Source organism: Vidua macroura, chromosome 5, assembly GCF_024509145.1.
Source record: "Vidua macroura isolate BioBank_ID:100142 chromosome 5, ASM2450914v1, whole genome shotgun sequence".
Classification (NCBI taxonomy): Eukaryota; Metazoa; Chordata; class Aves; order Passeriformes; family Viduidae; genus Vidua; species Vidua macroura.
In genome coordinates this window covers 7,654,115-7,672,576 of record NC_071575.1, presented here as the reverse complement: position 1 = coordinate 7,672,576, position 18,462 = coordinate 7,654,115, and the positions used below count along the sequence as shown (strand labels likewise).

The 18,462-nt window shown below is 43.9% G+C and overlaps 1 protein-coding gene across 1 annotated transcript; it reads left to right on the top strand.

The window, feature by feature from the left end:
* Positions 1–799: 799 nt before the first annotated feature.
* On the top strand, positions 800–16,373 carry NOBOX (NOBOX oogenesis homeobox). The gene is made up of 8 exons (XM_053978048.1): positions 800–2,088; positions 4,512–5,135; positions 5,515–5,621; positions 5,757–5,875; positions 6,781–6,914; positions 12,862–13,138; positions 13,634–13,941; positions 15,968–16,373. The coding sequence occupies exons 1-8, from the start codon at positions 2,025–2,027 to the stop codon at positions 16,321–16,323; spliced, it is 1,989 nt and encodes a 662-aa protein (XP_053834023.1). The 5' UTR covers positions 800–2,024; the 3' UTR covers positions 16,324–16,373.
* The last annotated feature ends 2,089 nt before the right edge of the window (positions 16,374–18,462 follow it).

Genomic DNA, 18,462 nt, shown 5'->3' with positions numbered 1-18,462 from the left:
GTCTTAATTGTGTCACAATTTCTCCCCACATTATCTAATGTGGATTACCTGATTTATCAGAAAATCAATATTAAACAGAAGCATAGGGTATGTCATGCAAATCCCAACACTTTACTGCTATTTGCAAAGATTCTGTGAGAGGTGCCACTGTATCTTCCCCAGGAACCTGTGGAGACTGATACAAAGTGTATCTGGACAAAAGAAATTCAGGATTTCTGAAAAAAAGAAATAATTAAAGACAACCCTCAGAGGGCAGTTACACTAATTTCTTTTTGTGAAAATGACAGCAATGAAGTACAAGCATGAGCTGCATTTAAAAAGTTTTGCTGAGAAGCTGAGAAGTCAGGGTGTATGTTTGAAAATCAAATTTTATGACTGCTGACATTTAGACATGTAGTTTAAAATACATATAAGTATAAAGTAGTTTAATATATATATAAGTGTATATATATAATGTGGTTTTTAATATATATATATATATATATATATATATATATATAAATATACACATATATGTATGGCTCAAAAAAACCCCAAAAACTCCTAGTGCTGGAGACCTGTGTTGGTCCCTGCGTTGGTCCCTGCTCAAGGAAAATAAATGAAAGCATTCTCCACAGTTATTATTTTCACAAAAAAGGTGATATTAGGACCAGAGTTCTGTAAATAAACACAACCTTGCTCAGAAACAACTTTTAAAGCAGATAGTGATTTTTGCATTTGCATTTTTTTCTAATATTGAAGAGGTCCCATGACCCTCCAAGATGTTGTGTCTTGTCAGCTGAATCCTGTTAACAAATTAAATGCCATTTTAGCCCCAACTTCTTGCAGCTGATAGCTGAACCCGGTGCACTGTTAGACCAATTATACTGGCTCCAAAATGTTGGCACAGGTCTTTCAGCTTACACTTGTTTAACCTGATGAAATGACTCTTGGTGGAAGCATGTGCAGAAGCAAAGCCTTAGAAGCCGAAAGTGGACCTTGAAATAAAGACAGGAATTTTGAATCCAGAGGAGATCAGTGCTGTGCCAGCAACACGACGATGAGCCAATATACAGGAGGAGGATGAAGGATGTTCTGTTTTGGTGCATCAGAACACAAGTCTCATTCTTCATGCAAGCACTGACTGGTGCTGTTCTCTTAGGAGCTTTCTTTTTACTAAAAATTGTTAAGCATTGAAAGGACACAAATTACAGCACCCAAAAGTCAGGAAGCGCCATTTATTCCTTGCAGCCCCCGCTGCTGAACACATAAAACAAATGTCTTCCTGCCAGGCCACAGGAAAAGAGCAGAATCACAGAATTCTTAGGGCTGGGAGGCATCTCTAGAGATGGTCTAGTCAGGGCAGGTGACAAAGGAACATGTCCAGATGAGTTTGGAATATCCCCAGAGAAGGAAACTCCATTCCCTCCCAGGCAGCTGTTCTAGTGCTCTGCCATTCTCTACAGAATAAAGGTCTTCCTCACGTTGAGATTAAACTTTTTGTGGTTTAGCTCATGGCTATTGCTCCTTGTCCAGTTGCTGGCCACAACTGAAAAGAGTCTGGCACCATCCTCATGCTACCCATTAAAGATTATTTATATGGATTGTAAGATTCCCTCTCAGTCTTCCGCAGCCAGAACAGTCTCTCCTTGTAACATTCCAGACTCCTCATCATCTTTGTTTCCTTTCACAGGACCCTCTCCAGTAGTAGCTCCTTGTCCTCCTCGTACTGAGGAGCCCAGAACTGGGTCTAGCACTCCTGACAACGAGGTTCCCCTCATCCACGGGTGACCAGCTTTGCAACACCAAAGCGCACACGGCGACATTTCAGCCATCTCCTCACGGGGAGCGTTCTTCCCGATATCCTCACCGAGGCTGGACCATTCCGTGTGGGGGACAGGGGCCCAGCGCGGTTCCTGCGGGTGCAGGGCGGCGTCCCGCGCTGTGCCCAGGTGCCCTTGATGAGGCGGCCGGGGCCGGGCAGGACGGGCCGCCGGGCGGGGCATTAACCGGGCCGGGGCCGAGGGGCTCGCCAAGGAGCCGGCATGGACGGGGCGGACGAGGAGCGGCAGCTGGAGCGGGCGGCCGGAGGGCTTGGAATGGGCTGTGGTAAGGGTGTGGATGAGGGCAGGGGGGCATGAGTGATGCCGGCTCGCCTTAATGACCGGGGGGAGGCACCCGGCAATGAGGCTAATGAGCAGCCCTGGGGGAGGATAATCGCTCCTCAGCGATGTTATCTGGGCGCTCATTAGCCTTCCATGTCCTGGGCCTCGCGGCTGGGAATGATGGATTCCCCGGCCCTCGTGTCCCCTGCTCGTAAAAGCACCTGGGCAGGGGCACGGGGTCTTGTCTTTGTGTCACACAGAGCGGCTCCCGCTGCCTCGGGGTTTCTCACTTGCACCTTCCCCCGCTGTCCAGTTTTCGCCCTCCGTGTGTGGCGGGACCTCGGAGGCTGTTCCTTTTCCCCTGCCATTTGTGTGTTCAGGTGGCTTTGTACCAAATGCCCCAAACAACCCTAAAAACGTTTAGGTTCAAGTGGTTGGCTTTTTTCCGAGGAATGTCTAAGGAGGTGGCTGTGAGATGGAAAAGGGGGCTTGGCTTGCTGCAAGTGCACCAGGTGTTCCAGAATACCTATTCCTGATGTTCCCACTTGTTAAAATCCCTTCTGCTTAAGGTTCTGTTTTCCTAAAAGTGGGACAAAGTGATGCTCAGTCTGTTCTCTTAATGATGGGGGAAAGGAGTGGTTTCATAACTCCCTTTGTTACCAGGAAGGCCTGTCTTTCTCTCCAAACTTGGTTTTCATTTCAGCTCTTTTCCCTGGCAGTCCCAAATGGTTGTGAGGTCTTTGCTATCTGTTCTAGAAATAAAACACGGCAGTTTACTTTCACTTGGAGGACTATTTCTGTAAAGATTATTAAACTCCCAGGTGTCCATTTGTTCTACAGATACAAGGTACCCACATAAGATTTGGACGCTTATTTTGTGGTGTAAACACATACTGGGGTTTGCATAGAAACAAATAAAAGCCCTGCTCAAATAATGTGAAAATACTCTTTTTTTACATAGTGAGTGAGATAAGCTCAGATGCAACCAGGAGGATGGTAGAAAAAGGAATTATATAGACCAGAGATGTCATCTTCCTCATTGAGTTCTTGACCCTCCCTATCAGGATATTTCATCTCATTTAACTGCAATGGAAACTTGTTGCTGCTTAACAAGATCAAATTGTTATAGCTGCATAGTTGCCTGCTTTTGTTTCTTTCCTCTACAACTAATTTGGTTCTCTTAGTCCTACAAAAAGCCAATTAGATGCTCTCAGAGCAGCCTGCCATCCCCTCATACTTCTGTGAAATTTCTCTTGTCTGCTTGGAATTGTGGGGCTCCTCCTTGATTAACAGTTTTTTTCAGAAAGAGACATCAAGGCAGAAGCAAATCCTTTATTTTGGCATTGCATTAATATATATCAAAAGCAGAGCACAGTGAAATGAAATTATTTTTATATTTTTCCCCAAAAAATTAAACTATCTAGTTTCTCTGTTGTCATCTGCTATTGAAATGCTGCCAACAGTCTGCTCAAAATACATGGGTTTGGGTTTATTATTTGACTTCCTATTCTTATGAAACAATCACTTTTTAAAAAAATTTAGGTAGCAGAAATCACACAGACTCGCACATTCTGAACCAATTGGGAGATTTTTGGAACTTTTTATTTGGAAATGTATGTGCCAGCTGGGAAATTATAAGGCTTCTGTATTATTCTGTTGCCTATTTTAATTATTTCTCTTGCTGTGTTCTTTCTGACCTGTCTTCTACTATTTAGTCTGTCTTATTGTAACACAGTTTGTGGGTTTTGTTAAACTTAGTTGGACTTCTGTACCTAATTTTGTCCTTATCCCCCTATTTCACTCCCTATCTTGTAAAAGTGTTACACAGAAATGTGGCTGAAGCTGCAGAGAAAGAATTTAAGGCAGTTATTAGAAGTTTGTACAATTAATGGTATTTTGCTTGGCCAGCTTTGGTATGATAGAACTCTACAAAAGTAAAAAAGTGATGACGTTTGTCAGGTAATCCCTGCTGACACAGTAGAATTTTGCTTCTGTCTTTCTTTCGCTAATTTTAATAAGATGACAGGATCTTGTCGGGTCATTGATTTTTGTTCTTTTGCTTATTCCAGAGACCTGTATTATCCCTGAGGCTGTTTTCCCACTACTGTATTCGTAATATGCAAGGTTCCCTTTGTTCTCTGTGTCTGGAATGACCCTCTTCTGTAGTTTACAGTTTGCTTTTAAAATGAGGCTTTTCTCATCACACATTTGAATATCTCCATATTGACCATATCAGGTTCTTTGCTGTTGCTTTCCTGGCAGTACCTGTCTTTATTTTGAGCTCTCTGGTTCTTGTCACTGTTGGGTTTTGTTGTGTGGGCTTTTCCTTCCCCCATAACTGAAACTCCCAATCCAGGCACATCCAGCTTAGGCAACGGGCATGTGGAGTGGGGTTTGGGTTTTTTTCCCCCCATTTTTGCCTTGCAGAGTGCCAGGATGAGATGGAGAACATGCTGCTGAATACAGAGCACCTTGTGGTGGATGCTGATGCTGTTGGTGACCACGGTGCAGGGAGCAGTGTGCTGCCTGCATTCCCAGGCACAGTCAGACAAGAAATAGTTGAGGATAACTTGGGACTAGAAGATAGGAATAGCTCTGTAAAGAAGGTGAAAGAAGATGGGGGATGCAGCACCCTGCAGGCAACTGGGTCATCTTCCAAAGGCTCCGTTGTCCTTGATGGCCAGCACGACTTTGCCTCGGCATGTGAGCAACCATCGGATTTCTGCGGTGACACGAAGGTTGGATTAGCACAGGAGCCCACAGGTCAGTCAGGGTCACAAGAGCACTCTGAGACTTACTGCCCTGCTGAGACTGAAACGGAGGCAAAGAAGGAAAATACTAAGCAAGCATCCAGTGGAGTGGCTGGAGCTCCCTGCAGGCAGGAGGAGATCGGCCTGGCCCCTCACCAATCCAAAGGTGCTCCAGCCAGCGCTGCAGCTCAGAATTCCTACAAGGGCTCTTCAGTCCTGGAGTCCAGAGGCAGCTGTGATGTGGCCAAGGGAAAAAAATCCTTACCTGTCAAGAAGAAACCCCGCACCTTCTATAGTACAGGTAGATCCCAGGGCACACAGTGACATTGGCAGTGCCAGTGGCACTTGGTGTTCCCTTCCCAGTGCTGATCTGCTCTAACTGGTATTGTACTGCACTCCATACCATTAGGTGTGTGAACACTTCCACTTATAAAAGCTGCTGAGTGTCTTTCATTTGAAGCATCACTAGCAATGCTCTTTGCTTTTGAAACAGCCGAAGAAGATTTTTGTTGATTTTTGTGGTTTATTTTTTAAAAATCATTTTTTACTCGTGTATTTCTAGTATAGTGAAATGTTCTTTTTTTTTTTTTTTCTGTTTCCCTCTCTTTTTAATTTTTTTTTCTTATTTTCTTGTCACATACTTTCCATCTCCCTCTCTTTGGATAATGCATCATTTCTAGAGCAAGTAGAAGAGCTGGAGAAGATGTTCCAGGAAGACCACTATCCTGACAATGAGAAGAGGAGAGAGATTGCAGCTGTGGTTGGTGTGACACCACAGCGTATCCTGGTAATGCCTGCTGGGGGACAGTGCTGCCTGTGGGTTCTGTGCAGAAAAGGGATGGGCAGGGACTGGGACATTGTCAGTGTCCCCATGTCTAGATGGCTTCTTTCCTGAATGCATTCCTTTCTTCCCATTTTTCAGGTCTGGTTTCAGAATCGCAGAGCAAAATGGCGGAAATTGCAGAAGTTGAGTATAAAAGGCAACAGAAAATATCCAGCATCATCAGCTCTGTCAGTCCCCTTTGGATCAGAGGGCTATGGGTAAGGAACTTACTCTGTTTTCTCATTTTTCCAAAATTGATACCTAAGAAATGAAATATTTTCTTTTGCCATTTCCCCTTCACCTTTTAACAGTGAACAGCTGAGCATTGAGTAGGACCTAGGTAGCCTGTCAGATTTCTGGGCAAATTGTGATGGACCCTCTTAAAAGTCCTTTTGATTAACCTGCAACACAGATTAATCAAATTAATTTTGAAATAAAACAATTTAAATTGCTCTGGCTGAAGTCATGTAAAGAGCAAGAGATGAGATGGAAAAGTTTATGGAATCATCTCTTCATTTTTAGTTTCTGTGAATGCATCAGCCAGGTGCTTTGGTTGTCCTTGGGGATTCTTTTAACCCAGTTCTCCCACCACTACTTTCCATTTCCATGGATTTTTCACTTGTTGATGGAAATGCTGCTTGCTTAGATCAGTCTTAGAAAGTCATGGACTTCTTTGAAGAAATCCAAGGTAGCACTTTTCATATGTGAGCAGAGGATATTAATAGGGGGAAAGGGAATATGTAAGAGGGTAGATGGTCTTTCAAGGGATGGTGAATGTGTGAGGGGAGAAATCGATCTCCACAGGGATGTGTTTGTGGCAATCTGGAGTGAGTCTCTTCTTATGAAGAAAACAGAATGGAAAGAGGAAAAATTAAGTGGAAGAGGAGAAATTAAAGTGGAAGATTGGAGAGCACCTTACTTCATTGCAGTGTTCCTGCTGCCTCTCCTATTCAAGTGACCTGGGGCTGCTTCCCCAAAGAGTTTTGATACAGCATTCCTTGCACTTGTAGATAGCCAGTGCTTTCCTTTTGCACCTGCTGGTGATGTAGGATCTGCCCCTTGTCAGGTAGAGGAGTGCATGACTGGTCATAATGCCCTGCCTTGTCCTCTGTGTCTGCTGCAGGTCACCTCCTCTGCCCGTGCCTCCATTGCCTGATGCTGCTGGAGACCAGCCTGGTGTGCTGGGAGGAGACCCTGGAGCTGGGAACTCCTCCAGCCTACTCAGCACACACCCTGCATCACCCACCTCTGCCTCAGGTGAGACCCCGACCAGCATGTGTGTTTTGCACAGTTGCAGCATTAGCTGGTGGAGCTGGGAGGTTCCCAAAGGCTTTAGGAAAGGCCATGTCAGAGCCTTATGCCATCAGTGCAAAAAGTGACACCACGTCACTCCACAGGCTGAGAAAGTTGGGGCTGTTCTGCCTGAGGGAGAAAATGTTTTGTGGAGACCTCAGAGGAACCTTCCAGTATTTGAAGGGGCCTACAGGGAAGCTGCAGAGGGACTCTTCATCAGGCACTGTAGTGGTGGGACAAGAGGGAATGGCTTCAAACTGAAAGAGGGGAAATTTAGGTTAGATATTAGGAAGAAATCCTTTCCTGCAAGGGTGGTGAGGCACTGGCACAGAGTTGCTATGGATGCCACATCCCTGGCAGTGTCCAAGGCCAGGTTGGATGGGGCTCTGAGCCACCTGGGCTCAGGTCCTTGGGAAAAAGGTGGAAGGTGTCCATGGCCATGGCAGGAGGGTGGAATGAGGTGGTCCTTAAGGTCTCTTCCAATGATTCTATGATGGTAGGTATGGCAGCTCACTGCTGATTGAGTCTCTACCAGTTATGTACCAGCTGGTGGTGCCTCTGTGCTAGTTCTGGAGACAGAGTTGCAGTCCTTGTTTCTGTCCTAGCACAAGCTGGCAAGGAATTCTGAGTAGAACTTCATAAGGATAACTGAGCAGGGCATTCTTCCATAACATCTGTTTGTCACTGGTCCTGCTCCTGTGAAGGATATGGGGAGTGTTGTTCTGGTTCTGATGTTCTCCGTGGCAGATACACACTCCCCATATTCTGGTTTAGATGGAAACATTCTGGTTACAGCCTGAGCCAAGTGAACCACGTAAGGAAGGTGCACTCTGTGAACTGCTGGTGTTTTAAAGGCTCCATCAGGTACTCCACACCTTAAAACATCCAAAGGGGCTTCCTTGCCTTCTCCAGGTAGGGCAGGTTTCCATTTTGTGCAAGACCTTGAGGGAGTGAGAGTAGCTGAGCTCCGAAGCTGAGGGCTGAATTTAATCACTGTTGCAGTGGAGTTTTAAGTCAGTAGGTTGTGCTGTTCAACCAGTTTTCCACCCGAGCTCTGTTAAAAGATTGATGGCAATGAAAGAGAGAGGATTTGTCTAATTGTTTATTGATGTGTGCAGTCCAAGAGCATTCCCTAGAGTCAGGAGTGCTCCCTAAAGCATTTCCTAGATACGTTTGTGTTTCCAAGTTGGCATAACATGAGAAGATTTCCAAAGTGATGAGGACTCCACCACTTCCTTAGGGATGGATATCCCAAGCAGTAGATGTGCTGACATGTGGTACTGCTGTGCGTGTTTTCCTGCTTCCCAGCGTAATTAATTCTTTGGAATTTCATGCCATTATGGCTGTCCTCTCATTGTATTCTAAATATATCAGTATTTAGTTGTCAGTATTAAGGCCAGTTCCTGCAACTCATTTTCTAAGAATTACTCAAATTGTTTAATAGTGCTTTTACCTTAAAGGTATTTTGGTATGGTGGAAAGCAAGTGTAAGCTTAGAATGCTTCATGTGTTGCTAAAAGAATGTAATTGAGATACTTTCTTTATAACCTAATCTAGTACTTCTGTCATTTAAATTTGCCTGTCATCCTCTCAAGGCAAGGACTCCTTTAGTCAATCCAATGACCTTTTTAACTGTAGTTCAGTCAGTTCCAGTTTTTCCACTTCTTGCAACAGACTAAATATGGTCAAAGTGTTTGAGTAATTAATTGCTTTCAGAGTGATGAAGTGGTGAAGTCTGTTGAGCCCTGTATTTAATTGGATAGAAACTAAGGTTTTGTGAAACAATTTGTTTAAAGGAAACAAACCAAGTATCCTCTGATTTTTATGTCTTAGGAACCTCTCCCAGTTCCTAAAGTACCTCTGCTGACACACTGTTTAGTCAGGAGAGAATATCAGGGAATCACAGAATGATTTGGGTTGAAAGGGACCTTAAATATAACCTCATTGCATCCCTCCTGCCATGGGCAAGGGCACCTTCCACTATCCCAGGTTGCTCAGAACCCCATCCAACCTGGCCTGAAACACTGCCAGGGATGGGACAGCCATAGCTTCTCTGGGCAACCTGTGCCAGGGCCTCACAGGGAAGAGTTTCCTTCTATTATCCAACCTAAACCTACTCTCTCTCAGCTTGAAGCTATTTGCCCTGATAGATAATGTCTGTCAGAGAAATAGTTTAATTCAGGGACATGATCTTGTCCTCTGCTTGCATTGATCCATTTCTTTCTGGGTGATCTGCACACTGGGATGCAGCTCTCCATGTGGAAAACACAAGCAATTCTTTCTGATAGGAAAGAAAGGTCCCATCTGAATTCTTGGTGCAATGCGTAAGGAAGAAAAAGGGCAAGTGTCCTCTCTGAGAGAGAAGACTGATATTACTTGTAGAGACTCCTTGTAGAAGAGAGATCTGCATGGCACAATCACCTGGAAAGCTCCAGTTGCAGTTTTGCCTTACTAGGTGCAGGATAACACAGCTGTGAGGAATGAAACTCACTTTTTTGTTGTTGTTTACCATTGCAAAGTCAGACTTCTTCTCTTTAAAAATAAAAGCAAAAAATGAAACAGAAGGAAAATGAAAGTCAACGTGACTTGAATCTGTTCAGACAAAAAGCTTGCCTAGAAATAGGGCCACCCATGGACTGCCTGCTTTCTTCATTAGAGTATCTCAGAAAATGAAGGAGACAAAACTTGGATAGGATAAAATCCAAATTAACAGGTGCAAAACAAAAGAGGAAACAGATGAATGAAAAAGGTTATCAATTTACGAGGCAAAACCAATTGCTTAATAGTGTCCCTTGTGGAAACAGTTCATGGATGGTTTCAGCAAAAGCCTCTGATTTCTGCATTGTGGTGCAGTTGGGCCCACAGAGTGTGACCTGCTGGAGTGGCTATTCAGGTGCTTTCTTTTTTAATCACTTTAAGCAGGACAAGAAAATTACTTCAGTGCATGAGACCTTTGCAGAGTTTTCAGTGCTGCAATTTCCATTGTTTTTCCTTGCTCTATCCAGCACTTCTGACTGTTGGTATGTGGGTTTGTTTTTTTTTTTTTTTAATGTCCCACTGTTTTTACCAGTTCTCCAAACAAGCTGATTTAAAATGTCAGTGAGTTGTATTTGAGATGAGTGTTACCTTGCTGGCAGTTATGGCTTCTGATTTGGCAATTATTTGAAGCTTTTCTTGGTCTTCTGAGATTTCTTACTGATACATATGTATCTGTGATTCACTGGCTTATGTTTTCTTTAGAGTTAAGTAAAGTTAGAAAGAAAAGTTCCTTTCTGTGCCTCTGGTTTGTGGGAGGAAATTTTTCTGCCCCACTGGTGCTTTTGCAGGAAATCCTTTGTTTCATGTGTTTGCCTTGCTGAGGACACCTGTCAGGAGCCCAGCCTGTGCACGTAACTTAAGCAAATAGCAAAGTGATTAAATTCACTGGCAAAGATGGGATTGTAATGGAAATCTTGGGAGCAATTGGATGAAGCTGGATATGGCTTGTCAAAGAACAGTAAATAAATTACAAGCTCTAATGACTTCACTTATAGGACTCTGGCTTTCCAACAAATTTTGAACAAATTTCTTCTCTCATAAGTTCAAGATGAGGATGAATCTATCAAAAGCTTTGTGATGGCCCTTGATTCCAGTAAAGGCTGGAAACAGAATAACCATTCTAGAGTTAAGTCAAGTGTAGTGCCAGGACTGGTTCAGAGATCTGAAGGTGTAAATGATTAAATTGCTCTCCAGAAATTCCCAAAGTTGTCTCATGGACTGAGAACCCAGAAGTAATGGAAGCAAGAACTAAAAATCCTACTGTTACATTCCCTTGTTCACTGGAAAGCCTTCTGAGGTTCTCTCTCTCTCTCTACATCAGCATCAGGAAGAGCCAAAGAATTGTACAATGTAAGCATTATGTCAAACCAGGGGTCAGAATACTTCATGGAACAACTCTGGAATCTTCTGTAGATATGTCAGATTCAGCAGATATGATTTCTCTGGGAATTGTTTCTTCTTACTGCATTTGTGACTTTATTTGGAAGACAAAATGTCAGTGTCTCTTTGAAAGGACAGAGAAGCAGAGGAGACTTTAGAAAAGGCTGAACCAGCTCTTTGGAGATCGAGGGTGCTGTCTCACAGTCTCAGTGCCTGGGGATCCTATTGCCATGATCCACAAATTACCTGCACTAAGTGATGCAAATATTTTTAAAAATTTAAATTATTCTTAGTAGGTATGGAAGTGGGTTTAGAAGTGATTTCCTGGGCTGCTTGTGTTCATCCTGAGGAAGAGCAGGGCCATCTGCAGAACAGCTGTCATTACTGAACTGGAGCTTTACCTGGATATTGACTGCTTTTCAGGTAAGTTGTGCCACCCATGGCTGCTGTTCCATAACGTTTGTGTGAACATTCTGAGGCACAGTGGTCAGGACAAGCAGTTCTAACGAAGGGTTTTAAAAAAATCAAGAGATCTTCAGTTTCATTTCTGGCCAAGCCAAAACCCAGGAATGCAACAGGTACATCCGAGATGCTGCCTGGCATGGATAAATAATGTGTTCAAACAGAAAAAATAAACCACTGAGAACTGCCTGGGTAAGTGAATGCTTTAGAGATGCCATCCTAGATTTTGCTTCAGTTTTCTGACTGAGCCTAAAATCAAGGCTGTTTAAAACTTGAAAAGTTTTCATTGAAACATTTGATTCCTTCTCTCCATGGCTGCAGAGAGTTGGAAAAAAACAGAATGTGGGAAGATGCAATAGGAGGCACAAAACTGCCCAGCACACTGGGCAATCTGAGAAACAGTGCTGCAAGATATTGAAGTGGAAACTCCTCATCAGCTTTATGGACATGCATTCCAAAGTTCTCTAAAGGCTGCTAATACTTGTTGTGGCATCTTTATGTTTGTGTTTAAGGCCTTTGAGTCACACCTGGTGGAGTGCATTTAATGTTACTCTCCATGCCTGCAAGGGTGAAGTGCAGCCACAGACTTTCCCTGAAAGCTTTGCCATGTGTGGGAGAGCTTCACCTGAGCAGCTGGTGATATTTTCTCTTCTCTTCCTCATCCTTGAGCTGGTTCAGCCTAGCTAGACTGGAGAAATTGCAGCTTCCTGCACACATGATGGTTGCATTTGTGAAGAGAGAAACCATTTGCTAATTGCCATAAGAGAGAAGCTCATTTTCTTGCACCATGCCCAAGCTTCCTGAGCTTCGTGTATAATTGTTACTCTGGATCACCAGCATACCTGATTCTGATATTTGATTTCCTCTATTGTGTCTTTCCACAGAGGCTGTTCTGTAGGAAACTGTGCCTCTCTCCTTTTCCAGCAGTGACTGAGGAGACTGAAGATTCTACCAACCAAAAAGTGTTGGTTGCCTTTCCCATCTCCCACCTTCTTTTTCCCAAGGACCTTCAGCTGCCATCTCTACATTTTTAATTTTTGTTTTTGGCATGACTCATCAGAGGCCAAACCAAGAGTGAAAATGTGTTTCAAAACAGCCTAGAGAGTGGATTTGTAAAGGCACAGCTTTGTTTCTTTCAAAGCACAGTTCATTTTTTCTAAAGGATGATCTGTGCAGCACACTCCTCCCAGAGGACAGTAGAAATGGAAGATGACTGGGGGATTGTTCCTGGCTCTTTTCCAAGAAGTACTTTGCCTCATTTGGCTGCCTTCTTGAGAGCTGGATAAAGATAGTATGCAGAGACTGAAATCACAAAGGTAATTTTATTTACCCAATAAACATCCTGTGTTCCAGAGAGCTTGCTACTACTCCCTTTTGCTTCTCAACAGCAGTGCTGGTACTCATTTACTTTTATTCCCATCAGTAACATCCACTCTTTGACTGGCATATTGCTTTTCTGTCCTGCTCCTCTTGTCATTCCCTCTGCCTGCTCCTGCAGATTCCCGGTGTGACAGTCTCTGTTTTATTCACAGCCTCCTCGGTGGCAGGAATGGTGGCACCCTGTGAAGCGCAAGCTCAGAGCAAGGCGCTGCCGCAGCTGCACTTCAACTCCAGCGGCGGCGCGGAGTGCTTCCCTAATTTTCCCAGCCCTCCTCCCATCCGCAGGGCCAGCCTGGCGCTCAGCCTGGCCTTCGACCCCCACAGCCACATTGGTCCCCTGATGCTGGACACACCCAGCAGTGAATGCAGCTTGGCCAGCCAGGAAAATGGCTTCAGGGAAGCCTTCCCTTACGGCGTCCAGAATCAAGGGTAGGGGCAGATGCGAGTGTCTTTGAGAGAGATGAAAAAAGCAGCCCCTGGGAGAAGCCTTGGGAGCGTGAATGTGGGACAGGGGATGGGGAATTAGGTGGGAGCGTTAATGAAGAGGGAGAGGCAGATGTGAGAATATCCTTTAAAGGGAGTATGAAAAGCTGTATAATGTGCATAATAGGACAGGGTGCCTGCTATGAGACAGGTGATACCTGTACTCGGAGTGCTCTCAGAATTGCATGCCTGTCAAGTGAAAGTGAGGGTGTTCATGGTTTGGGGCTGCTTTGGAGAGTTAGAAGATAATCCCTTACTAATACCCATTGTTCAAGAATCCTGCTGTGAAAGCACTTCGCTCAAGTGGCTTTTGTTGTCATTGTCCTGTGCCTGCCATTTGGGAGGAAGGGTTGGCAATAAAACAGTTGTTAATTGGACAGGTTGGTGTAGCTGTTGACCCTCCTTCAGTCTCTGGGTTGCCTCTCTCCTTGCTCTCTGCAGCTTCAGTTCACCAGTTTCCTGCCCTTATCCGGAGCAGCTGGAGCCTGCAGACAACCTGGAGACCACCTACTGTCAGTACAGCAGCCAGGGGGGAATCTATCAGCTCTCCCAGTTGTGTCACCAAGGTCACCTGGCCAGCAATATGTTCTCCAGGGACCACCTTCCTCCTCCAACACCCCTGGAATCCCATCCAGCTTTCCCTGACTTACCTGGCAACAGTGGAGCCATAACCTATGGAGCCACACAAGGCTATGTACAAAACCACACGGAGGGACCAGTCATGCCACAGCAACCAAGTGGCAATTCAGGTAAAGTTCTGAGTTGTTTTGGCACCTCGCTCCTCTGGAGTAACTAAATAATACCCTGAAACATTCAGCATGATCAGTGGGTTCACTGATGACTGTGACAAAAAGAAGGAATGGTCCACATGCCTGCACAAATCTATAGATGTGCCCATTTTTCTCACTTAATTTCCTTGTATGCTTGTTTTTTTTTTTTTAAGTACTGAGTAACCTGTTCATTTGAATCAAAAGTTACTATTACCCAGACTGCACATGTCAGGAGGAGCATAAAATGTGAATGTGTCAGATAGTGCAGAGGTTTTGGCTGGACTGGAGAAGTAACTTTTGCTTTCCAGGAGTGTCCTGTTGTGTACACGAACATCCCTTCGTTGCATGTGGTGGGAGTTAAGGGTGCAAAGTGGAAAAGGTGCCACAGCAGATGGGATAGTTGGAGGTAGTGAGGAAAAACAGCCTTCACTGTTTGGCTTCTGCAGAAACCAGTTTGAAATCATGTTATGTATCTCAGGGTAGTGCAAAAGAAGAGAGAGACATAACAGAGTATGGACATAGATTCCTCCTCTGACTTGAGTTTGCAACAGCACTGAGATGAAGGCACTCCAGCATAATTTTCCAAAAAAAACCCCTCCTAGGTAAAAATGGCATTGTTGATCTCCTTGTTTTGTGTCTGGACTTTGTATTTTGAAGTTATTCAAGCCCAAGTATTACCAAATGACAAACCGTTGTAGTTAATTCATTTGGACTGACAGGTTTGTTAAATTAAGGTCACGCTCCAAAAGCTCCATCCCTTGTCTTAAGACATGAGGGAGGAAAGAGTTTTAGCCCACAGATGCTGCTGCTGCTTTTGTACCAGTTCTGTGGACCTTGTCAGGGAGGGAAGAGTGACTCAGTCTGACTCACATCAGGCTGCGAGCTGGCTCCCGTCCCCACTCTTCAGAGCTGACATTGTTCAGATTGGCAGCACCCATGCTATCTAACACACTTGGCCCTGCTGCCTGCTCTAGTTCCAAGGTATAATTATTATTTTCTGTGGTTTTTTAGTCTGAAGTGCCAGAAATAATGAGAGGGCTGTGCCCCAGACTGCATGAAATGAAATGTGTTTCTAGCTTGATGCCCAAGTGTGTGTTGCATTCCTTGGGGCATGTTGTATGAGCATCAAGGGGTGTGTAAAAGTGCAAGCTGGTGAAGTTGGAAGGTTGTCGAAGGAACAGAGGCAGAGTTTATATTCTCTTACTCCATACTTTTGTCCAGAACACAGTCAGCAGTGAATGGCTTTTCTGTTATGCAGTGGGGATGACCAAGTTCACAGAATCATAGAATCCTGGAATGGCTTGGTTTGGAAGGGACCTTAAGGCTCATCCAGTTCCAACCCTCTCCTATGGACAGGGACACCTTACACTATCCCAGGTTGCTCAGAGCCCCATCCAACCTGGCCTTGAACACTTCCAGGAATGAGGCAGCCACAACTCCTCTGGGTTCCAGTGCCATACCACCCTCACAAGGGAAGAATTTCTTCCTGAAAAGGTTCCAGGATTCCCAAAGTGCAGGGCTGGAAACCAGTCTATTAGTGCACAACTGTGAGTCTTACATCAGCACATAAGCAAGTGAGCAGCTTAGTTGAATTATGGATATTAATTAACAAAACATGCCTGGTTTATAGCTTTTATAAATGAAAGTGAAGATTAAGTATCCATCTTATGCCTGGCAGAGCTAACTTGGAAAATGGGACTGGAAAAAAAAACGGGGGGATGTCTCTGCTGTCATTACATACCCTCAGGATCAGTGCTGAGTGGCATGGATTTTTTTTAGATTATAACAATGCTATGAACTTTGTAAGCTTTTCTTCCTAAGAACCATGTTTTGGTTAAATACACTGCAGTGTAAAAAGCAAAGTGATCCTTGCTCTGTGTGTGGTGTCTGCTGCACAGTAGTGCTGTGTGTGCACTGAGTAAAGCACAACACACAGATCTTGTACATAGACATGCTTCCATTATTTTCATTATTCTTCTTTTCTTGGTGGCTTTTCCCTCAGCAGACATCCCTGCCTATCCAGCTGTGCCCTGGAGTGATTTCTGCATGCAGGGAGCTCCTTTCTCCAATCAGTTGCATTCCCAAATGCCTTTTTCTAGCATGGCAGGAGGGCAGTACTTCACAGAGCCATATCTCCTTCAAGTGGCCAATGGAACAGTACTGGAATCCATGCCACAGACTGGAAAACAAAAGAGAGTGACACCACCAGAGCAAAGTTCCTACCAGAGCTACCAAACAGAGCCAGAGTTGGCAGCACTCGCTGAAAAAGAGGACTTAGAGAGCAGCAGCAAGAAAGGAGAGACTACTGTTGGTAACCAGCTAAATGTTTTCTTGGAGAAGGAGGAGGGGAAAGAGTTCTAAGACAGCAGTAGCTCCCCTGAATGAAGGATAGAAACTGTGGTGTGAACTGTTTTTTGTGAGCTGCTGCCTGAGACAGTTCCCATGATGCTACACCTTTCCTATACCTAGCTCTTAGATCCATCTGTTTTTTGAAATGGGGACAGAAAAGTTCTGTATTTTCTCAAACATCATCTGTTGTGAGCCGTATGGCTACACAGAACTGATTATTTCTAAGACTTCCAGAGGCATGAACACTTCTCTTCAAGGCAAATCTTCACCAAGAAGGGAGAAGGGGAAGGAAGGGTTTTCTGTTTGGATTCTTAGGCTTTTATCTTGGAAACAGAATTACCTTACTCTAGAATTGTTGAAAGGTGTCATATTACATAAATATTCTTTGAAAGGGTGTCTTTGTGGGCAGTGCATATCTAATTTTGAGATATAAAACATTTGAAAAATTCAAGGTATTTTGTGTCACATTTTCTTATGAATCTGGGGTTTTTTTTCAGAAACTAAAGAAGAAACTAATGACTGATGCTGCACTCTGAGAAAAAAAGGAAGAGGAAAAATTGTATTTTAAATTCTGCAAAACAAGAGTCAAAAAGAGACAAGGATAATATTATTTGCAACAGATGCACTTTTTTCTTTTCTTTTTTTGGTTGTATTTTTTTTCTTGTTACCATGATTATTTTCTTGCTGAAGAAAGAAGCAGGGATATTTCACTCAATAAAAGCTTTTTTTTTTTTTTTTTTTTTTTTTTTTGCAAATCTCCTGGCTTTATCCTTCTTAACAAATTCTAATCTTGACCAGCCCTCTGAGAGGAGAGAACTGATGCAGGAACCAGAGTCCCATGGGTGAAAATTCCAGATCATGCAAGTGTCAGAAGGTCTGACTGCTGTCCTGGAATACACAGGAAGATAAACCAGGAGGAATAAGATATATGCAAAACAGGAGGAGAAACTCCAGCAACTGGGACTTCAGACAGCAAAAAAAGTGTCGTTGGAAGTCCACCAGTGATTTGGTGCTTGCCTTGAACTACTTCTAAAAAAACTATTTTTGTTGTAAAACTATAACAATAAACAGCAGCAAGACTGTAACCACAAATGCTGGCAGTGTAACCCTGTCTATTATTAATTGCTTTAGCATCCCATTTGAATTGATCCATTTGAACTTGGCTTGATCCTCTTGCCTCCTGCTTTGCCTGGGAAACAAATGAAATGTGTCTCTAAAATCAGTGGTAAGCAGCAGAGGACTCCAGTGAAGAGATTGTTCATTCTGAGAGCTGCAGTCCCCAGGCACTGTGCTTCCCAGAGGAGCTGTACCCACCTGGATGTGTAGGATGTGTAATATGAGTGGCTAAAATGGATGTCAGGCTCTGTTGTGAAGAAGGACCATTGTGTTGTAGGAAGAGGGCCATGCATTTCCTTTGTTACTTGCTGTGTTTAACCCTGAGTCTTTCCACTGGCTTTTAGACACAGACAATGCCCAAATCATTTTTATATTTACTGTGACGTGGGTGTCCCTCTTGTACCTTGTGAAATAAGACCTGGTAATGCCTATTGTTTCAGTTCTTCTGCAGTCTGGCCGTGGAGTGTCTGGCAGGAGCTGGATGCTGCAGCTCCTCTCCTTTTTCTTCCTCCTGTAAAACACTGGTTTATGTCTGGCAGTGGCTGAACACTACTGAAAGACTAAGCAGTTTAGACAGGAACAGATTTTGAGTCTACAGCTTTGGTGGCTATTCCAGAATTTCTATTTCTTACAGCACAAGTTAGTTCTTGCCTGTAATAAGCTGAGAATGGTTGGGAATGTGCATTCGTTCACACTTGTTTCACTCATCCTCAGCTGAACAGCCTAAACCAATATTTCCAAGAGGTGTGAATAGGAGTTTTCATTGCAGTTACAAATCTGAAAGCTGTTCCTGGTGACGACAACAAAATTCATCATAGTGAGGAGTGGCTGGGAATCTTGCCTGGATCCCAAACCAGCCCTTCCAGGTTTGGAAGAGGAGGAAAACCAACAAAATGCCAGCTTATTTGGCCCTACCTGCCCCTTCTCCTAGAATGAAGAAGAAAATAATTCAGTGAGCTTTTTGAGAAATGCACATTTTCAGAAATAGGCTTTTGGTATCTGGTCTGGTGGCAGTCCCCACCCCAGGTTACATCA